General features: G+C 39.6%; 1 protein-coding gene and 1 non-coding gene across 2 annotated transcripts in view; both read left to right on the top strand.

Annotated features, from left to right (window-relative positions):
* Positions 1-662: 662 nt before the first annotated feature.
* trnaa-ugc lies at positions 663-734 on the top strand. Its single transcript has one exon. It is a non-coding gene; the product is annotated as a tRNA-Ala (tRNA).
* A 429-nt stretch (positions 735-1,163) lies between these two features.
* Positions 1,164-23,608, top strand: part of ift172 (intraflagellar transport 172) — a 49,505-nt gene continuing 27,060 nt past the window's right edge. Inside the window, exons 1-19 of the mRNA XM_039782300.1 lie at positions 1,164-1,377; positions 1,974-2,117; positions 3,964-4,076; positions 4,181-4,220; positions 5,338-5,403; positions 5,695-5,774; positions 5,978-6,065; positions 6,731-6,945; positions 7,077-7,200; positions 7,899-7,994; positions 9,449-9,610; positions 9,997-10,050; positions 11,981-12,084; positions 13,433-13,518; positions 14,665-14,777; positions 19,053-19,220; positions 20,380-20,516; positions 22,266-22,373; positions 23,212-23,296. Of these exons, the coding sequence (XP_039638234.1) occupies positions 1,339-1,377; positions 1,974-2,117; positions 3,964-4,076; positions 4,181-4,220; positions 5,338-5,403; positions 5,695-5,774; positions 5,978-6,065; positions 6,731-6,945; positions 7,077-7,200; positions 7,899-7,994; positions 9,449-9,610; positions 9,997-10,050; positions 11,981-12,084; positions 13,433-13,518; positions 14,665-14,777; positions 19,053-19,220; positions 20,380-20,516; positions 22,266-22,373; positions 23,212-23,296 (2,022 nt within the window). The 5' untranslated portion in view covers positions 1,164-1,338. The remainder of the gene's footprint in view (positions 1,378-1,973; positions 2,118-3,963; positions 4,077-4,180; positions 4,221-5,337; positions 5,404-5,694; positions 5,775-5,977; positions 6,066-6,730; positions 6,946-7,076; positions 7,201-7,898; positions 7,995-9,448; positions 9,611-9,996; positions 10,051-11,980; positions 12,085-13,432; positions 13,519-14,664; positions 14,778-19,052; positions 19,221-20,379; positions 20,517-22,265; positions 22,374-23,211; positions 23,297-23,608) is intronic.

Genomic DNA, 23,608 nt, shown 5'->3' with positions numbered 1-23,608 from the left:
TAGAGTAAAAACAAATGTCCCATTCAGTCATGATAAACCGTGAGAATGAAAAAACGGCTGCAACAGAACAAGCTGCAGGTGTTTTTTATTTATTTATTCATTATTTTTATTTTTTTACCTATTTACCTTACCTTATTTATCCAGGTAAGTCGATTGAGAACAATTTCTCATGTGCAACGACGACCTGTCACGTTCACACAGTTACACATTCATACATGGAAGGTGTCTGACACTCCACTCCGGAAGAGTGTTGTAAATGATGTAAATATTTACGTTCAACGGCCATAGGGTCAGACCGTCAGCGGGTGGCAGGGCTGCGGACCGATGATCGCACCGGGACCCGGCTTATAGTGAACCGTACAAATGCAATGCAATTAAATTAAGGATCACGTTCACATGGGCTATGATTAGCATTATTGTACCTCGGCATAGTTAACATAACACTGGTGTGTAGCCTACTTCCCGCAACTATGTGTCATAATTGTTGTCTTAACTTTTTTTTTTTTTGTTGACGAGTGCGCCTATTCATTATTATTCCCGCGACGGTAGTCCATTTTTGTATCCTATATTCTAATACATGTGAACGGAAGCTGATAAATGCTCCTGTCGTTTATATTAAATTTAGCTATTTATGCTTCCCCTTTGGAAATGTGGACGTGAAAGGGGATGTAGCTCAGTGGTAGAGCGCATGCTTTGCATGTATGAGGCCCCGGGTTCAATCCCCGGCATCTCCAGTGAATCTTTTTAAGCACCAAGACAAGTTCTGGCCATACGGACGCCTAAAAGAATAACCTACTCACTTACTGACTGTGAAAAGGCCATTACTTTAACACACATACGTAACATTGCACTGTTGTGTCTGTTATTATATAGCTTGCTTTATAATTGTGACCGAAATCATAGCTTTGGAAACACGGAGCCTATGAAACGCTTTAGACTGTATTTCAGTTTTGCTCATACACAGATGTTAGTCTTGAATCTAAATACATATATTGATGCACTCTCTATGATAGCTAATAACACATTAATTAAAACAAACTAACAATTGCAAACTATTTGTCTGACTAAAATAAATGTGTCGAACCGAAACCAGGCTAATTTGTAACAGCATCTGACATTTCCCATAGTTTTAAATGCACCATAAGTCCCCGCCCCAACGGTAACTAAGGAGATCCGGAGGTAACTAAGGAGATCACAGTTATGTTTACTACAAAGATGCCCTCCCTGCTAGCTGCTATCTCGGAACTGGTCAACAAAATGGCCATAATCTAAAGATTGCACTCTTATCTCAGCACTTATACCTTCTTCCCCGTATGAGCTTCCTAAAGGCCTCCGAAAATGCAACTGAAGCATCTTAAAACGCTACTAACACCCCAGGTAAGTGCAGTGACAAGTTAGCTAGCTAGCTAATGCTAACGTTCGCTGATATGCTGGAGAGCAACATCAATTAAAAAGTGTGACTATGTAACGTTATTTTATAACACGACTCGAAAGCTGTAACAACATTATTTCTTCTTGTCAATTCGGCCTTTGAGTGACTGGACTGATCCATGTTTAATTGATATTAAATAACGTTAAAGATTTTTTTTTTACCATTACGTTAACCTTAAGTTACCTCGCAGTGTTCGCTGGCAACTGCGGAGCGTTAGCTACTTGGTTGAAAGAAAAGTACAGCTAATACGCACCGAATTAGCTGAAGACTGCGTCTTCATGAGTCAAGCATAGCCAAACGTTATGTTTTAGCAGTCGATAAATTATATCGGATTTGACAGTTAAAACAGGCAAATATTCTATGGCGTTTTATTTGCCTGTTTTAACTGTAAATTGGCGCGAGCCCATGTCGTTACAGAACCTAATGTGATGTATGGGGTTAGCTAGCTAAAACTAGCTAACTAGGGATGCTCGACTAAGACATGGGCTCGTTATCACTTCTGACTTTTTATTTATACAGTTGTCTCTGCCTTCCTTCACAGGAGGGTGCCGCCAAGGTGACATGCATGGCCTGGGCACCGAATAACACCAAGTTCGCTGTTTGCACTGTTGACAGAGTGGTGCTTCTCTATGATGAGCAGGGAGAGAGGAGGGACAAATTCTCCACCAAACCCCTAGACTCCAAGGTGAGACAGGAGTAGTACAGTTAGACCTGATGATGTCTAATACTGTTACATGAATGTTGAAAAACACATGTTGTTCTATTCTTAGTTCCTGATGTGAAGCACTTTGGATACCTGCTGGTTGTTGTAAAGCGCTATACAAATACATTTTGATTGATGAAGTCCAATTTTATTATATCAATAAACCCCTTTGAGATGTATCATCCCACTTTCAAGGCGATTCGTTGATAGCATTACGGAAAACACCTGTCATTTCTTTTAAAATAAGAGAATATATACATTTTTTAAATAAGCTAAATGAAGCCAGAGATCACTTATTTACAGGAACATGATTCCAATTGTAAGGAGCCCTGAACATAAAAGCCAAAGAGGACCATAAAGAGGAGCGTTTTAGTGAGTTATTTGAAGTATAGGGGACAAAGAATTGTTTTAAGCTATGAAATTGTCATCTTGTATCAAAATGACATCTGAGTGTATCAAGCATGTGGCATTGCTGCATGAAACAGGAATAATATGAACCTTAGAGGGCCCATTTTATATACGGTACATACATACATACATACATACATACATACACATCATTCATATACAGAGAAAGAAGATGGACATAAACTAAAAGTTTGACACCCCTGATCTACAGAATCTTATTATGGATGAAGTAGTATAATGTATTAACATTACATGGCATTTAAATTGGCCTTCTGTTGAAATAAAGTATGTTACAGATATTGTTGTCACATCTAATATGATGGATATAATTCACTATAAAATTGATAACTCTTCCACTGATGGCCGGGTAGATCTTAACCTGAGCTGATTATTTCAACACAATTGTGTATTCCACATAAGTATGCTTGAATAATCATGCTATTAGAACTGATCGATACTGCACTAATTATCAATGGGACGTGTTTCATACGAAGTGATTCTAATGAGGCATTTCAGTTTGTTGCAGTGTTTTATAGCAGAGACTAAGACTACAACACTCTTTACAAACTTTTACAGGTATCACTATTGGAAACATTCAATGTCAAGTCAATGTTACACAGCCACAATATATGTCGTACGAAACCATGTTTTCCTTTTCTTTTTACTAATAGACTCGATACAGCCAGGACCATATCATACAACATCTTAATCATTAATAACAATTAACAATTTTGCGGGAGAAACCCTGAATTGGATTCCTCACAAGCATGCAATATTTTTGTGATGAGCTTTACTTTTTATTTTGCAAGTTCAATGTGGGTGTGTTTTGGCATTGCATTTTCAAATGTAAAGATGAGGGCACTTGGCAGATATGACATGCAGTAAAGGGCCGCAGGTCGGAGTCGAACCCTGTCCCCGCTGCGTCAAGGAGTAAACCTCTATATATATGTATATATAGTGCCGCTTGCTTTGGTGCAACCTTTATTTTGCAAGTGCAATGTGGGTGTGTTTTCAGGATACAACCAGAGAATGTCTAATAAGGGGAGAACTTCCACTCTCGGGAAAATTCCGGGTTGGTACAATGGGGCTTAATAGGGAGTGAGATAGGGAGTGAACAGGCTCTCCATAGACAGGCTCTGATACAACTCAACTTTTATTCATTCTTCTTTTACCCACCTACAGGCATATCATTGTCAGTAGAGCGGCGCCAGAATGCCATAACTAGCCATTACATCTGTAATGTAGAATTCAAAAGTGTGGATATTGGCCTTTTTGAAATTAACAGACCATCAGTGCCATTTTTTTTTTAATGCCTTTAAGTCCTGTCCATGGCATCTTCCTGTATACTGTATGTTGTTAAAATACCTTCCTCTAACAGGAGGTTGTGTGGTAATAATAATCCAATGTAATCTTTTGTCAGTATGGAAAACAGAGCTATGTTGTCAATGACATGGCGTTTTCACCGGACTCCACCAAAATCGCCATCGGCCAGTCCGACAACATCATCTTTGTCTACAAAATTGGAGAGGATTGGTAATGTCCTGTGGCTGATTTCATCTCCCATATTAATCTGGCTTTTGTTATCTATGTTACTGCATGCAAACAGTTTTTTTTATCAGTGTTATCATCTCTCCTAGGGGGGACAAGAAAGCCATTTGCAACAAATTTGTGCAGACGGTAAGTAAACAGGAGTAGACCCTTTTGACAGTGAACCGCATGCTTAAAGAGGCAGTTGTTGTGGTGTAAAAAATAAATGGTAGTGACAAGCACTGTATGTATTCTTGTGTTTCTAGACAATAATGTCACTAATGCAACAGTTAATAGGGGTGTGCAAAAAAAATCACTTTTGAAAAAAATTCATATTGCGATTCAAGCTCTACCGATTCATAGAATTCCAAAAAAATATATATTTTTTAATTGTATGTCTACTGCTATCACATGGGAAAAGTAACGACATTTACATACTGTGAATTGTTATTTTTTTTTTAAGATTATGTTTTTGGCCATTTTCAGCCTTTATTTGGACAGGACAGCAGAAGACATCAAAGGGGAGGGGGGGGGATGACATGCAGCAAAGGGCTGCAGGTCGGAGTCAAACCCTGGTCCGCTGCGTTGAAGACTAAACCTGTACATATGGGCGCCCGCTCTACCAACTGAGCTATCGATTTTTGAATCGAAAATCAATTTTTGAATTGAATCGTGAGCCTAAAAATCAATATTGAATCGAATCGTGACATTTTCTGAATCGTGCACCCCTAACAGTTAATGTTATTTAAAAGGTATTTGGCCATTTTAGCCGGTAAGTTAGCATGTTTCTCACTTGTTCAGGGTTCATACGTTTTGAAAAAACCTGGAAAAGTTATGGAATTAGAAAAATGCAAATTCCAGGCCTGGAAAGGTTTTGGAAACATAAATAGACCCAGAAAGTTTTGGAAAAGTCATGGAATTGTTTTTTGAACACAGTATAATAATATGTGATTAATAAATGTATGACGATATATCGATTGACATGAACCATGAATTATGCATATGAATTTAGATTTAGAGGCCATGTAAGGCTGAAGAGGGATCACAAATGTTTCATTAATATTATGTTAAACATGTATCGTTATATCGTTATCGTATAGTAGTTAATGTAATATCTATGCTTTGAAAGTCATTGGGTTGGGTTCCTTACTTAGAAATCTGACTTAAATGGCTTTTGCATGTCGGAAATCTTTTTTCCTGGTAGGATGTTTGAATTTCCAACTTTCTGACATCTTTCTAATGCAGCATTTTATTCACTGTCTTGCAGAACGCTGTGACTTGCTTGCTTTGGCCTGCAGAGCATGCAGTTGTTTATGGATTAGTGGATGGCAAGGTAAGTCAGCAACATGTTTAATTACATCTTGTTCACGTATTATAATTGATAGGAGTTTTACAGAAAGTATCAGTAGGAAAGCAGAGAGCAGTAGTGCTTGAAGTAGTCGTTGAGTTAAAATAATGTGTTGCCATTCTGTTATACAGAAATTTAAAATGTTGCCGAACAGCTGTAATAACTGCTATCTGCCTTGTAGCAAAAACATATCTGCATTTAAAAGCTGTTTTAGGTCAAATAATAAATAAAATGTCGTAAATATGTTTAATTTTCTGATTTTTTTTTTTTTCATAGGTTCGCCTTGCCAACACTCAGACAAACAAGTCATCAACCATCTATGGCACAGAGTCCTGTGTTGTCTCACTGGCAACCAAGTAAATGCATTATACGTATTACATATGTAATTATGACCAACAGATAAGTATAAGGTGCACTGTTTGATACTCCCAAAACATTTGGGGGGAAAAAGAAGAAGCAGTAGTGCAAGCTGACTGGCCTAGTCCTCAAAATGCCAACAAATGATATACTTATTTATGTTTCTTCCCTCAGTAAGTGGTATTTGTCTGTTCTGTGTCAGTGTTTCTGGTAAAGGAATCCTGTCTGGACACGCTGATGGGACAGTGGTGCGCTATTTTTTTGATGACGAAGGTTCAGGAGAGTCTCAGGTACCCACATTTATCAGTGGTTGCTGCAACATTTAGGGTATATATATATTATATATATATATATATACACAGTACAGGCCAAAAGTTTGGACACACTTTCTCATTCAATGCGTTTCCTTTTATTTTCATGACTATTTACATTGTAGAGTCTTACTGAAGGCATCAAAGAATGACGATAAATGAAAATATAATATTTAACAAAAAAGTGTGAAGTAACTGAAAACATGTCTTATATTTTAGATTAGATAGAAGTAGCCACCCTTTGCTTTTTTATTAATAAGGGAACAAATTCCAATAATTAACCCTGACAAAGCACACCTGTGAAGTGAAAACCATTTCAGGTGACTACCTCATGAAGCTCATTGAGAGAACACCAAGGGTTTGCAGAGTTATCAAAAAAAGGCAAAGGGTGGCTACTTTGAGGAATCTAAAATATAAGACATGTTTTCAGTTATTTCACACTGTTTTGTTAAGTACATAATTCCATATGTGTTCATTCATAGTTTTGATGCCTTCAGTGAGAATCTACAATGTAAATAGTAAATAGAAAATAAAGAAACACATTGAATGAGAAGGTGTGTCCAAACTTTTGGCCTGTACTGTGTATATATATTGTTTCTAATGCTTCTATCAGACTAACAAAACATGCTCCCACTTTGACACAGGGTAAGCTGTTTATGCACCCGTGCCCACCTTACGCTCTGGCCTGGGGTGCAAACAGCATCATGGTGGGCGGCTGTGACAAGAAGGTGGTGGCCTACAGCAGGGAAGGTCACATTCTGCAGACCTTTGAGTACAGCCGCGACCGGACAGAGAGGGAGTTCACCGTGGCCGCCACCAGCCCCAGCGGGCAGTCGGTTGTGTTTGGCAGTTATGACCGGTCAGTGTATGGTCCCTCAGTCCATATATACAGACAGTACCGTGATCTGTGATGCCTATCAGCTGAGTAAAGAATGCCATACAAGTTGTATAGTGTCAGCAAGTTGTTTCTCTCCCTGATGTTTCCCCTAGGTTGCGGGTGTTTAACTGGGCTCCCAGGAGAGGCGTGTGGGATGAAGCCAAGCCTAAAGAAATTCTTAACCTCTACACCATCACCAGCTTGGCCTGGAAGAAAGATGGATCACGCCTCTGCGCCGTAAATACTTATTTATCACAATATTTTAATCCGGAGTGTGACTTAAAGGAACACGCCAACTTATTGGGACTTTAGCTTATTCACCGTATCCCCCAGGGTTAGATAAGTCCATACGTACCCTTTTTCAGACCCTTCTGAGAATATAGTTCCTAATATGTATACGGTTAGAAGATGGCTGTGTCTCATGTGACCTTGTTATTTGTACACGCTGTGACTATACAAATCACAACATGTAAATAGGAACATGTTGGCGTTATTTTGGCACTTATTGGGAGCAGTAGGCTAGATGGAGCCAGTTACCTCCGGGATCTGTGCTAAACTAGGCTAGCGGTGGGTGCGTCAGACAGAGTTACGACACGCACGGAGATGAGAAGGGTACGTATGGACTTATCTAACTCTGGGGGATACGGGGAATAAGCTAAAGTCCCAATAAGTCGGCGTGTTCCTTTAACGCCATCTTCTGTTAGTGTGCCTTTTGCTCGTTGCTTCTTCATTGGAGATTAGCAGCAGTGCTTACATGTGCATTCATGGAGAGTTCTCTTTCTGGTCTCTTACGTGACCTGTTTTTGCACTGATATTAAACCGCTTCCTACGGCATGGAAATCATGTCTCTTTATTCCTCTGTTAAAAACAAACCTAAAACAATTCTGTAATAGGTGTTTAATGTGTTTATTTATTGTGGGTTTGTGTCTTGACAGGGAACACTGTGTGGGGGAGTGGAGCTGTTTGACTGCTGCCTACGGAGAACCATCTATAAGAACAAGTTTGAGATGACCTATGTTGGCCTGAGCCAGGTAGAGAACTGAAATATCTTATTTTTATTTTTTTTTATTTTTCAAGATAATTTTTTTGAGGCATTTTAGACCTTTTATTTGATAGAACAGTTTAGTCATGAAAGGGGAGAGAGAGGGGGAATGATGTGCAGCAAAGGGCTGCAGGTCGGAATCGAACCCGCGGCGTCGCACTGAGCCTCTGTATATGGGCACGTGCTCTACCAGGTGAGCTACCCAGGCGCCCAAGTATCTTTAATTGCACGAACAATAGCAAAAACAATGCGTAGACATCATCAAGACAATATAACCTTTTCCAGCCCTCACTTGCCAATTAATGTGATGTAATTTACAAATAAATTAATTTATTAAAAAAAAAACAAAAAAAAAAAATTTTCTTCTTTTTAAAAAAAAAAAAAAAAAAAAAATTTTTTTTTTTACACAGAATTAATTTTATAACATAATTTCTATCTTTGATTTTTGAAAGAAGCAAAGAAAATAGAATGTTGTATATAATTTTAAAAGAATAACTTGATCTGTGACAATCACTGGTTTGTGACACAGAATAATAATGCTGTAAACCCAACTGATATAAATGTGTAGAAATAGCCCTAGAACTCAATCAGGGATACATTTTTAATAAAAAAACAATATCCCAAGTTATTTAATGCATGGATTGATTTTGGTGCTTGTTTGAAAAAATAAGATACAAAAATTGAAATTGACGAGATTATGATTGAGAAATTCTTGAGACAAGCTGATGTGTAATTGCATTTTCCAGTCAGTAGCTCATAAGCAACATTTTCTTTCTTTCCCTTTGGGAGTGTGTCTCCCTGCTGTTACAGCCGGTCGGGTTATTATACTCTATCAGAGTGCAGATGGATGATTACAGATGTGTGTAATATTTTTTTTAATTTTTTTAAAAAACAAAGTTTTGTGTTATACAAATAATTACAAATACCCACAAACCTTACATAACCCAAGACACATGTAACATACAATATACAGAGACTATTTGACATACATAAACAGAGCTTGTGAACACAGAGAACATAAAACCTATAGACAGTACTTGACTAAATGCTACAGGGGACAGTTTACAATGGGGGTGGGGGAGGGACGTGTGTGTGTGCATTAATAGGCGCGTCCGTGTGTGTACGTGTGCGAATGATGAGTGTTTATGTGATTCTAGTATGAAATGTCGTGTGTTGAGGTACTGTGTTATAGATATGGGTGGGAGTGGGTATGACGCTTTGAGTATGTTGGATTAGGTGAGGCTCACCAGAAGGAAGGGAGAGAAAAAAAAAATGGTGGGGTAATATCTAAATAAACTGATACGTAGATCTTGGTCAACCCAGTTTTATTAAACTTATGCATCAAGTCATTGGATTTCACCCCTATTATTTAAAAAAATACAAATGAAACCTGTCTTATTTCTTTCTTTATTTTGCATTTTTGTCTCTTCCACTTTCTTCTAGGTGATAGTGAGGAACCTCTCTACAGGAACCCGGGTGGTCCTGAAGTCCTATTATGGTTATGAGATAGAAGAAGTCAAAATCATGGGAAAAGATCGCTACCTGGTGGCTCACACCTCCGACACTCTTCTTCTGGGGGACCTGCTGTCAAATAAGCTGAGCGAGGTAGGACTTAAAGGGTCACTTCACCTAAATCGCAAAAATTCAACACATTTACGTACTTCAGCTGATATCTAGCCATGCCTTTGTTTGAGTTTATCTGCTGAGGTTTTAAAATTTCCGCCTCTAAAACTTCTGCCTACACGCCAATATAATAGAGATGAATTTGAAATTAAATTACATTTGGAAAAATGTTGAAGACACACGTTGTTGTTGTTGTTGTTGTTGTTGTTGTTGGGACTTTTTCTTCCATTGAAGACACTACTTTAAACAGCGTGAATGAAATCCATTTACCTCCTCAAGTTTGTGTCATATCATACGTACGTATCTTCTCACAATGAATGGAGGTAGACATTTGAATTGAAGCCGTGACTCTGCTGCTTCTCTTTCAGGTGCCATGGCCTGGTTCTGGGGGAAACGAAAAGTTCTTTTTTGAAAATGAAACCGTGAGTACACACGTGTGTTTTTTAGGGGTGGGAATCACCAGAGGCCTCACGATACGATATCGTCACGATACTTATGTCACGATAAAATATTATTGCGATTTTAAAGATATTGCAATATTATGCGATATATTGCAATTTATTGCCTTTTTTCCAACATAAAACTTTTTCCAATTTCAAATGATGTCCCCAAAAGAAAACCTTGTCAGCATCTTTTTTATCTAAAAAGATACATTTCTCTGTTTGATCATCTCACTTCAATTTTATTGCTGCAAAATGGGAGTGTCAAGCAGACAAACTGACCAACACATATATAATAAAAGATCGATACTTGGCGTCTGTATATCGATACAGTATTGCCACGGAAAATATTGCGATACTATGCTGTATCTGAAGTCTCTTTTATATAGGCCTTAGTGGTCCCCTAATACTGTATCTGAAGTCTCTTTTATATAGACCTTAGTGGTCCCCTAATACTGTATCTGAAGTCTCTTTTATATAGACCTTAGTGGTCCCCTAATACTGTATCTGAAGTCTGTTTTATATAGACCTTAGTGGTCCCCTAATACTGTATCTGAAGTCTCTTTTATATAGACCTTAGTGGTCCCCTAATACTGTATCTGAAGTCTCTTATATAGACCTTAGTGGTCCCCTAATACTGTATCTGAAGTCTCTTTTATATAGGCCTTAGTGGTCCCCTAATACTGTATCTGAAGTCTCTTTTATATAGGCCTTAGTGGTCCCCTAATACTGTATCTGAAGTCTCTTTTATATAGACCTTAGTGGTCCCCTAATACTGTATCTGAAGTCTCTTTTATATAGACCTTAGTGGTCCCCTAATACTGTATCTGAAGTCTCTTTTTATATAGACCTTAGTGGTCCCCTAATACTGTATCTGAAGTCTCTTTTATATAGGCCTTAGTGGTCCCCTAATACTGTATCTGAAGTCTCTTTTATATAGACCTTAGTGGTCCCCTAATACTGTATCTGAAGTCTCTTTTATATAGACCTTAGTGGTCCCCTAATACTGTATCTGAAGTCTCTTTTATATAGACCTTAGTGGTCCACTAATACTGTATCTGAAGTCTCTTTTATATAGGCCTTAGTGGTCCCCTAATATTGTATCTGAAGTCTCTTTTATATAGACCTTAGTGGTCCACTAATACTGTATCTGAAGTCTATTTTATATAGACCTTAGTGGTCCCCTAATACTGTATCTGAAGTCTCTTTTATATAGACCTTAGTGGTCCCCTAATACTGTATCTGAAGTCTCTTTCCTGAAATTCAGCCTTGGTGCAGAATTACAGCCACTAGAGCCAGTCCCACAATGAGCTTTCCTTAGGATGTGCCATTTCTGTGTCTGTAGCTTTAAATTGGTCAAAGCCACACAGTTGGTCAATGGATGTGGCTTTGACCAACTGCCATGCTTCGCTTGTTTGCAAGCCATGATGTCTCTCTCTCTCTCATGGGTGGGACAAATTCTCTGGACGGGCAAAGCAGAGAAAGGGGAGGTAACCTTGGTCCTTATGACCTCATAAGGAGAAGATTCCAGATCGGCCCATCTGAGCTTTCATTTTCTCAAAGGCAGAGCAGGATACCCAGGGCTCAGTTTACACCTATCACCATTTCTAGCCACTGGGGGACCATAGGCAGGCTGGGGGAACTCACATTAATGTTGAAAAACCTCAAAGTGACATTTTCATGCCATTGGACTTTTTAAAAAGGCTATTATGGGGCTTTTCTCCATCAAATTAAGACACATCGACTTTGTTGTTTTTTACCATAAAAGGTTACAGCAGTGCTAGATGATATTCGCTAAGGAGCAATACATTGTAAACTATAATTGCAGTACCGTTGTGTTGTGCCTGTGTGGCTGCCAGGCCCCTTACTTCTGCTCCCATTATACTGCATGCTGCTGTGTTTTATCTTCCAGGTGTGTATGATTTTTAATGCTGGGGAGCTGAGCCTGGTAGAATACAGTAACAATGAGATCCTGGGATCAGTCAGAACAGAATTTATGAACCCTCACCTGATCAGGTAGGTCCATTTACACAAAACAAACGCACCATGTCAAGTTGGTTTAGTAAGAAACTCCTCAACAGGTTTGTCCGGTTCCACAGAACAAACGTAGATAAGTCAGACAGATAGAAATGATTGTAACTGGTTAACTGATAACTGTCGACTGTTATCAGGTATAACTCATAACTCATTGTTTTGTTGAATGTCAGAATTGTGGAAAAAAAAATAATGTCAGCAGTTCAAGACAGTATTTTTTTTTTTTGAGAGTTTCTACTCTAGAATGATTGGGGGGGGGGAAATGTTAGATGAATGAAAATGTAAAAGCCCCTTTACCTCTCCATCTGTACAGTAAGATGTATATTTTTTTTTAAACCAAGTATAATCCCATAAAAAGGTGAATTTAATATACACGCAGTTCAAATACTGTCTTGTTAAAGGGGAACTATGCAGGTTTTTTAGATGAATTTACCTTAACTGAACATCTTCGGAGTTATTGGAATGGTTGTATGACTTTTTTCGAGTTGAATGGTGGTCGTCTCGCTCCCCCCTAGCGCCAGTGAGCAGAAAAACCACTCTTGCAACTTTCGGCCGGCCTCAGCGTCAGGAAGTATGGCGTGATATCAGGTCCTGCGATGTAACGAATTGCTTCACGGCACTGCACACATACAGGAACCGGCTAACAAGGTAGCGATGGAGTTTTTCACACTATCGTCATGGCTGAGCCGGCAACAAAAGAAGCAGAAAGCTAGGAAAGCATTGTTCGGAGGAACAGAGAAAGAGGAAACGCTAGACTGACAGAGCGAGGGGTCAGACACAAGTAAACAGAGCAGCTGCCAAATATCTATTCCAAAGCTGTAGGGGGAGCTCTATAGAGAAACCTGCGAGAAAACAGCGAAGAAATTGCCAAAACTGCATAGCACCCCTTTAACACTAATGTCCACTAATCCAGCCCCTGATCATTCCTAATATGCATCTCCAGCTCTGTCCATTAGATGGGTGTATTGAGCTGTGCAGAAATTCCAGGTATCACGCCAGTGAGGCTTCATAAGAGTCAGGGAGCCACAGCCTGCTCGTCAGCACACACCCACGTGAAAATATTTCAGCCCTGTCAAAAGTGTCAGGGCTGACGTTCCCCCGGGTGACTGACTAATGGCCGACGGCGGTCGAGGCAGCAGGTTTCAGGATGCTCTGACTGCTCCTCGCCTCTGGCTGGACACTGTCGCATGACAACATCACGATCAGGGGTGTCCTGGGGGTTTGAACAGCAGCTGAAGCCAATCACACCGAGCAGATGCTGGATTTAACACTTGCATGTCGAATCAGTGTAAATTCAGTCAGGTCACATCGACCAATGTTTGTTTTGCAGCGTCCGACTAAATGAGAGGAAGCAGAGAGGAGTTGAAGACAACAAGAAGCTCGCATATCTGATTGATATAAAGACCATTTGTATTGGTAAGAATGGGTTTTGTCACTCTGGTGTTGGTATGGCCATGTACAGTGGTCGAAAGTAACTAAGTACATTTACTCAAGTATGGCACTTATTACCGATTACCACTCTCTGCTACTTTATACTTGTCCTCAACTAGATTTATTTTATAACTTTAGTTAATTTGCAATTTCAGATTGATAATACAAAATATGATCAACAAATAAATTCCAGTATCATGTATTATCATCGGTTAAGATAAGACTTTATAGATCTGTGGGGTTCAATCAGGGTTCAATTCACAAGCTGCCCAGCAATATATAAAGTCATTCAAATTAGCCCCACCTGCAACATTAAAGTGAAGAACACATTAATGCATCAATAATGAGAATCACATTATATGCGTTATTCTGAAATGGGCCACTCTTCAAAATGAGCACCTTTACTTTTTGGTACTTTAACAATAAGTACAATTTTGAATGCAAGTTTTTACTTGTAACAGAGTATTTCTATACTGTGGTATTGCTAAGTAAAAGGTCTGAGTATTTCCATCACTGATCGTTCATATTATTTAAATACAATATGCTGTAGCTTTTATTAGCCACGAGCCGACCCAGCTCCGGTCTTCTTCAGGCACGAAAAGCAAACAAACAAAAAACATGTAAAGAAGCTATCTTTTTGTTATCCAAAGTACTGTGTAAGTGTACTATAAGTAATAGTGAGTCATCAAGTTTTCAATCCTGTGGGTTTTTAACACTGTTGGATGCTGATGATGCTGCAATTATGATATTTTTCTCCCCATAAATCTTTTATTATATCTTGGTTTACACATTGAGCCAGAGCTAGTATCCACACATGATTACTCATCATAATATTAAACTGCTACAACTACAAAGAACTGCAGTACATCATCAGTTGGAACTGTATCATTTCCATTGAGTGGACCACACTGACTGGAGCATATTGGATTTTAATTAAAAAATGTGATGTATCAGCAGACTAATACTATCAAGTTGATACCAGAGCTGGTACGTTTTTAAAGTAGAGACACAACTCACTCTGCCTGATAGAATTATAGATACTTATCATCAAATGACTGGCTGATTATTTGAATAAAAGGCCAATTTGATTGACTGCTGCTCAGTTAACCTGTCCTTTTTCTCTCCCCTCAGTGGACTTGGCCGGGGGCTGCAATCTGGGAACCATCAGCCAACAATCCAAGATTGACTGGCTGGAACTCAATGAAACTGGACGCAAACTGCTGTTCAGGGACAAGAAGCTGCGGGTGAGAATGAAAACCTCAGCAGCCTGAGGGATTGTGGGAAGAGTGGAAACAATGGGGGGGGGGGGTCCAAAGGCAGAGAGGGGCAGATGATAGTCTGATAGTAGATGAAAGTCCAGCCTTGCAGTGTTTCTCAAACTTTTTTCAATATTGTACCCCCTTTTGAATTGCTTTTTTAAGCCAAGTACCCCCTGACCAGCACCAAACATTTTTGGTAGAAAAAAAAGTCTATATAAAGAGGTACAATACAGAGCCGGCAGTGATAGATTCACTAAACAACAACCTTTTTTAAACAAAAACATTTAAATGCTACATTTCAAATATTTAGAATCCATCACTTAATTCATTCATTCTTATAGTATAATTATTTTAGGAATTATGCATGACATATTTTTTAATTAGCATTTTTGTAAAAATTTCACGTACCCCCTGCAGTACTCCAAAGTACCCCTATGGGTACATGTACCCCCATTTGAGAAACACTAGGTTAGGGCATGTCTAAAGTTATAGCCATGTCCATCACCCGAATAATGTCTTGTGGCTTTTTGTGGAGCCATTTTGGTCATCCAGGTGATGTGATAGTGTTTCAGAATAAATACGTCTGCATTTGCCACAGGGGACGCCATTAGTCTCAAGAGAACATTATTGTTAACCCATCTACTGTATATACAAGTGACCTGTAGTGATGAAACGTAACTCCTGTTGAGCCAATGGTGCTGCATTTAACACTGAAGCAGTTCAAACAAGGCTGACAACATAAGGTGCAAAAAGACAACAAACCAAGCTCAAAGAAGTTATGTGTGAAGAGTTGTCCTGTAGTTCAGGGATTCCCAACCTTTTTGGCTTGTTACCTTTTTAAACAAAGCAGTGTCTACTTTGCATCAGAGCTGCAACGACTAGTCAACTAATCGATTAGTCGATCAACAGAAAATGAATCGCCAACTGTTTAGACAATCGATTAATCAGTTAAGGTGCCCATATTATGAAAAAATTACTTTTTCTGGGATTTGGGGTGTTATTTTGTGTCTCTGGTGCTTCTACACGCATACAAACTTTGAAAAGAAAAACATCCATGCTGTTTTGAGTGAGATACGGTTTCTGAATGTAACCTGCCTTCAGTCTCTGGGTGAGCTGGTCAAAATCTGCAGGGCTTTCTACGTCACTAGCCGAAACGAGGGGGCTAACCTCAACCGTTAGCATGCTAGCGCTAGCATGCTACCTCGTTCTCAATAGCAAAGCACTGCTACAACACACACAAGTTCACCATAATCTACAAAAGAACTACTTACATGTGCTCCCTCGTTTAGAAGAAGTCTCCCAGCTAATCCTGCCTTGTAACTGACCGAAGTTGGAGAAACAGCCTTTCTTTTACTGTCTATGGAGCTAGCTGACATGATATACCATCTGAGCTACTGCGCACGTGAGAGTGCAATCAAAGATAGTACAGAAGAAAAGATATCTCACTCTGTAGCTAAAACAGAGACCTGAACACAAGGTGAAAAGAGGATCTGCAGCAGTGAGAGAGAGCTGTGCAGGACAACAAAAATATGGTGTTTTTTGAAAATTAAACCATGTAAACCTATTCTGGTACAACCTTAAAATACAATTGTAAACCTGAAAATGAGCATAATATGGGAGCTTTAAAGTAATTTTTCATGGAAAAAAGGCAGAAAATGCTATTTTCAGCCTTTCAAACATGGAGATGTCCTGCTTTTTCTTTGTTTTATATCATATTGAATATCTTTGGGTTTTGGACTGAGGAAGCAAGACATTTGAGTGGAGAAACATACATTTTCCCCTTTTCCCACCTCTATACAAAGAGCAAACCACATTTAGAAAAGGTCTTGGTTTTGTCAGGACTGAGATTCACAGGATGTGCGTGGATGAGAGTGGCAGAGAGCTGCTGTCAGTTATTGCCCGGGGGTAATGGAACAGTTTGATGTCCAAGCCCTGGGGCAAAGCCATGGACAACTCTAGTAATTGGGAATCCCTCAGTGGCTTCAAACTTTTTGCTCCACTCTTATTTTTTTCAGGTAAAAATGTACAAATGATTCAGTAAACGAACTTTAGTGGGACAGATTGTGAAATATACATAAGAACTCAGAAGAACGAGAAGTTGAAGGGTAATTAGAACCAGAAAAAAATCTTTGTGATCTCCTCTCCCTGTTTTAGACACTGTAAATGTGTGTGGTTGTTATGCAGACAGAAATCTTTAACTTGAACAGTTTCTAGCCAGAATGTTGATGTAAATACTTCGGATTTTAGTGTGTTGTTTATTTTGCACGGGTATTTTTTTTAAACCTTCAGTTCAGTATTGATGCTGCATAAAGATTAGATGTGCATGCCATCGGCCTATTAAGTGGATACAAAACCAACTGCCTTTGCTTACCGGATTGAAAAGAATTTATGCTCTTTCACATTTTTGGGATATTCACAGCACATATTCAGTAAGTAAAAGAAAAAAAAATTTCAAGATGCATAACAAATGTTTCTTTAATTGGAACCTACTTTCATGTGAACTTATCAACAGGCTACTCCTCCTCATTGCATTAAAACTTGGCAGGCTGAGCTCCAGGGTGAAACTATAGACGCAGCATTATTAAAAATGGTGTGGGGGGGGAAAGATATTAAAGTAGCTGATTGCAACAGCGGGGCTGCCTCTCATACCCACACATACATATTAAGTGCCGTGGGAGCTACCGTAGCTTATAGACTCTACATGATCTCCACTCATCAAGAGTATAGCAGAATAAATTTGCAGTGTGAGTATTCAGATGGTGCTGCTGGAAGGTAATCAACTTTGTTCTAGCCATATGAGTTAAAACCTGTTGTTTCATCCAGAAACATAGTGGAAACCGGCTCTTATATCTGACTATAGCATCCTAGGTGCCAGGTCTGTCATTGACCTCCAAAGGCTCTTTATTATCTGATGGACATTTAAAAGAATAGTTTGACATTTTTGTAAATACCATAGAAATAAATTAAAAAAATTATATATTTCTGGTATATCCACTTATTTGCTTTCTTGCAGTGAGTTAGAGGAGGAAGTCAATCATATCTGTTAGTTCAACACAGTTCTGGCAGAAATGTTTTTAAGCGTTTTTTTATGTGAGTGAGAGCTGAGAGTTATACATATACATTAAAAGTGGGATTGTTTTGTCAGTGGAGTGTGCTGCAGGATGAATGCTTTTTTTTTTTTTTTTGTGATGTTTCAGTCAGCACCATTAGACCTGCAACAAATACTGTCACTACTGCAGCTACAGTAGGTTGGTCGGTTGTTGTATACTTTAAAAAGTGATATAATACTGATCTACTACCCTACTGACTCTCCATATTATTTAGTCTGGTATGTATGTGAAAGAGGTGTTAAATTGCATTCTGTGTGGTATTATAAAGGTCTTTTTAAAAGTCTTAAATTTAACTCTGTGAAGCCTGCAGAAACTCGACAACATCCAAGTTTTTTTGACATGTAAACATGTTAATTAGTGAACTTAAAAGCTCTGACACACCAAACCGATTATCGGCCGTCGGACAGTCTGGCGAGGTCGGTAACCCAAGTCTGTTCGATGTATTCTGTGCCGTCGTCAGTTGGCGGAGCCGTCGGCGTTGATTTTACTTGTTGAATTGGCCAGTGGGCAGTCGGACTCAAAGACCAATTACTCTCAAAATCTGACGAAAATCTTTTAAACTGACCATTATCGATCTGAAATGAAGACAAATTCAGCAACTGCATGGCCTATTTCTCGCTTAAAATGTTTTCAGGAACACATTTCGGTGACATATTTTTGTAAAATACAAGATTTTATTCCGAACGAGCCGCCAGTATGGTCTGGCTTTGAAATTCGGGAGAAGCCAGACCCACGTGACGCATTCGTCCAAGCAGCTGCCGGTTTAAATTTTTTTTGGGCGACCATACAGATTGGTGCCGCCTGCTGCGCGCACACACAGAACGTACGCTCAAGTCGGCGTCGCTTCGTTGTGTTCCGAGGCACTTTTTGGACCAACTCGAGGATACTGATCAGTCCGACTGCCTTTTTTGACGTTCAGTCGTAGGGTTGGTGTTCCAGAGCTGGAGGTGCTGATGGGAGGATTTTGTTACCTTTGGAAAGAGTCAGCCTAGCTGTTTCCCTCTGTTTTCAGTCTTTATGCTAAACCAAGCTGTCTACTGGCGTCATATCGAATTGACAGATACTGAGAGTGTTATCAACCTTCTCATCTAACTCTCAGCAAGATCCTCTGATGAATCTCTATATCTCCCTCCCTCTCCTTCCTCTTTAGCTCCATCTGTATGACATAGAGAGCGGCGTTAAGACGACGCTGCTGAGTTTCTGCTCCTACGTCCAGTGGGTGCCTGGCAGTGACGTGGTGGTCGGCCAAAACAGGGGAAACCTCTGCATCTGGTACAGCATCGACAGCCCCGAGAGCATCACCATGTTCCCGATCAAGGTGAGGCTTTGTTCACTTTGTATGTGTGAGTGTGTATTTGTCTGTTCTCCATCAGGGTTACATTTTACATGACTGAAAAGGTTATTAAGTATAGTATAAAACAGTGCTCATCTTGGCCTTTTTCATCTTTTCATTTGACCCTATCTGGCTGCTAATTTCCCCATTTCCCAAACTCCACACTGCCAGTTTGTAGTCTCCAAGCCCACGTTGAAATAACACCAATGACATTACTATGCCATCATCAGGGTTATTTTGTCAGACATGATAAAGTGCCTCCTCCAGAACCACAGAAGGCATTACACAATTGTTTTTTTTTTTTAGGCTTAGTAGTTCTTCTTGTGATGAGTGAACTGAGTTCCCCTTCAAATAAGAGTTTCCACCTCTGACCCACTAAGTTTGCAGTTGATAGTTTTATGTATTTTTCTGTTTTTATACCAAAACTACTTCTTTTGCTTTTGCTTTCCCTCGCTGACGTTCTCATTAATGATAAAAAGCAGGCAGAGGAAGCTCTTACATGGGTGCAGTTGAACAATTTATTTCATATTTTGCTAAGTGCATCAATTGTTACAGATAGTTAATGGACAAATAATTGCTGTGGTCCATCATTTAAAAAAAAAGATTTTCATATTTGCATATTATTCTTTGTAATAATTACCAAATCGCAATGGTGGAAGAAGTATTCAGATCCTTAAGTTAAAAGTACTAATACCACACTGTGAAGAAGAAAAAAAAGTCATGCATTCAAACTGCGCTTGTCCTTCCCTCATTACCACCACTGAGGTGCCCTTGAGCAAGGCCCTTAACCCCCACCGCTCCAGTGGAGCTGCTCAGTGGCCAGCAGATCAGGCTGCGGTTGTACTGGGCAGCTTCTAAGTATGAATGTGTAACTGTGTGAATGTGACAGGTCGTTGTTGCAAATGAGAATTTGCTCCCAATCGACTTATCTGGATAAATAAAAGTTAAAATAAAAAAATATCTTTTGTATGTAAACTCTTTATCCATAAGGTAATTAGTAATTATAGCAGTCAAATAAATGTAGCAGAGTTAAAAAGTTGTAGAAGTATAAATTAACATAAAATGGAAATTTGCCCTCAAATTTGTAGTTATGGCCCACAACTCTCTAATTGAGGTTTAAATTGCTTTCCCTTCTCTTTGTCAGGGAGACATTGTGGATCTAGAAAGAGTCGATGGGAAGACAGACGTGATTGTGACGGAGGGCGTCAACACTGTGACGTACACGCTGGACGAAGGCCTCATTGAGTTTGGTACTGCAATTGATGATGGCGATTATGACAGGTAAGTTTAGACTACTTAGACAGATATTAGACTTACATTCAGAAATCAACCCATCACTGTCATTATTTTTATTTTTTATTATTATTATTGAGAATCACATGGTATCAGCAGTTTTCACAATCATTTTTGGATTGAAAAGCTTTACAGAGTGATCCAAATTTATCAGAATAATATCCGTGCAAACAAAACACGGGGTGTAACACCACTTGGAGTGTATCAGAGTCGGCCTGTATATAAATAGAAGGGAAAAGAGGGCTAAAGAACTGGAATATAATCGATAAAAGGAAGATTACAAAGTTACATGAAACCCAGATTTAAACAAAAGAAGGGCAGGAAAATGTATGTAGTCCACTTCTCCCAGATTTCTTTCAAATTGACTGACTTGGAGTCTCATGTAGAAGGTTATTCTTTCCGTTACAACGATTTCCTAAACTACGTGATACCATCCCTGTTATTATTGTCGTGTTGAACATCCATCCGGCCTTCAAACGACTTGCTGCTTTTTTTGGGGTCCGAGTCACAGTGACAGCAGGGCGAGCAGAAGAGGCCAGATGTCCTTTTTATCCAGCAGCTTCCTCAAGCTCTTCTTGAGGGTTTCCTCCGAGCTCCCAGGCCAGCTGGGCGGCATAGTCTCCTTTTTAGTATGTCGTGATTTAAACACCTCCAAAGTGATGCTCTCGGATCGTTGTAACTGACCTCAGTTTGGAGGAGCAGCAGCTGAACTCTTCACTGTAGCTCTGAACTCAGTCACACAAAGTGAGGCCACCCACGTTTAGGATTTTGGTGACTTATGTTTGTCCATCTGGTGAGAGATGGACCCCAGATAAAACAGGTTATCTTGAAAGTGTTCAAATGCATTGAATTCAGTTTCCTCAAACAAAAAGGGCCTTAGAACGTATTAAAAAGTCTTCAATTAAATATAAAAAAGTATCCAATATTTCCTCGTGCCTGCTGTAGGCACTGATGTTGATTATAACATTTATTTTTGTATGTGACGGCTGGCTGTAGAGCAACATTTCGCACCTATAAACTAAAAGTGGGATTGTTTTGTCAGTGGATTGTGCTGCAGGAGGCTGCAGCAAACGCAATCACTACTGCGTGCTACAAAAGCTAGGAAGCTCATCAGCTAAGAATGAACAAGAGTCCATTTTTTGTGAAAACTCCAATAATTGAATCCATTCGTCAATTTTCTGTTTTCCATCATACTTTCTATACTTTGGCATGTATGATCGTGAAACGGTTATTAAATTGCATTCTCTGAGGTCTTAAATTTACCTTTCCGCAGGAACCCTGTAAGAGAACGAAGGCTGACAATGCAGGAGCTTTCTCTGTGACTTCACCGCTAGTGTAGTAAAATGGATCATCTCCAATTGGTGGCTTTTAAAAGGGCTCTATTCTTAAAAATTCTTACAGGAGAAGGCCAATGCCACAAAAGCAATTCCCAGGGACCTACAGGACCTGCTGCGAACCCTGCCACTAACTTTTTGTCTTTTTTTGTAACTAGCCAAGGCTCTCTTACAACTTACACAACTCGCACAGCTGTATTTTTGTATGTTTGTGTGGTGGGAGTACAACTGTTCTTAGTGTGTGTGTGTGTGTGTGTGTGTGTGTGTGTGTGTGTGTGTGTGTGTGTGTGTGTGTGTGTGTGTGTGTGTGTGTGTGTGTGTGTGTGTGTGTGTGTGTGTGTGTGTGTGTGTGTGTGTGTGTGTGTGTGTGTGTGTGTGTGTGTGTGTGTGTGTGTGTGTGTAGAGCTACAGCGTTCCTTGAGACTTTGGAGATGTCACCAGAGACTGAAGCCATGTGGAAGACTCTGAGCAAGCTGGCTCTGGAGGCTCACCAGCTGCACATCGCAGAAAGGTCAGCAAGACACACACACACACAAAACCTTGCAAGCTAATGTCCGTATCTCTGAGCCAATTACATTATTTATCAGTCTTCATTGTAAGTGAAACTTATCTTAGTAACGGAAGAGAAAGGAGACAACAAGGGCACCCTGGAATACAAAGCACACTTTTGGACACATATATAAGTACAAACACACACACACACACACACACACACACACACACAGCAGAAGACTGTGTCCCTGTCTGACCTCCCTCTCTTACTTCATTAATTATCAAAGAATGTTTTTTAATCATAAGCATTCTCTCTCTCTCTCTCTCTCTCTCTCTCTCTCTCTCTCTCTCCCTCTCCATCTTTATTTCTCTCTGTTTAGAGGAACTTTCCAATTTGAATTCTCTGTCATTAATAATTCATATGCTGTTCGTTAGGCATCGGCTTGATTTGCATAAATCATGAAATCCGTGGAAGAAACATTTTCGTCTGGAATGTATAATGTTAATGAGGGAGGGAGGAAAGCGAGAGAGTCAGACAGAAGGGCTTTTTACTTTTTAAACTTTTTTTTTTTTTCTCTCATGACTTGTTCATTAATCTGATGCAACTGTTCAGAGAGAGTTGGTAATAAAAGTGGCCAAATGCTTAGATGTGCCTTTTTTATTTCTTAGCCCCTTTAGACTGCAGAGTATCTGAAGGCTAATTAGACAAAAGCCCTCATTTATCTCCGTTCATTAAGTGAAGAGTTTTTTCAAAGCTTTGACCAGCTGATATTCCCCTCTACCTTCCCTCCACTGAATGTTTCTTCTTCTATTACTTACATGCTTGCCCTCTTTTCGTTTTTCTTTATCATTTCTAGGTGTTTTGCTGCGTTGGGGGACGTCTCGACAGTGCGTTTCCTCCACAAAACAAACCAGATCGCTGACAAAGTTTCACAGGAAATGGTGTGTTTTTGGTTGTTGTTGTTTTTTTTTAAGATAATTTTTTGGGCATTTTTAGGCCTTTATTGACAGGACAGCTGAAGAAATGAAAGGGGAGAGAGGGGGGGAATGACATGCAGCAAAGGGCCGCAGGCCGGAGTCGAGCCCGGGCCCGCTGCGTCGAGGAGTAAACCTCTATATATGGGCGCCCGCTCTACCAACGGAGCTACCCGGGCGCCCGGAAATGGTGTGTTTAATATCAGCACAGATAAAAGACACAATACATCTCCACACTGACCTAACAGACACAGAGTTTTGAGGGTAGTATATAAATAT

This window comes from Perca fluviatilis, chromosome 18 (genome assembly GCF_010015445.1).
Source record: "Perca fluviatilis chromosome 18, GENO_Pfluv_1.0, whole genome shotgun sequence".
Lineage (NCBI taxonomy): Eukaryota > Metazoa > Chordata > Actinopteri > Perciformes > Percidae > Perca > Perca fluviatilis.
This window is presented reverse-complemented; position numbering and strand designations above follow the sequence as displayed.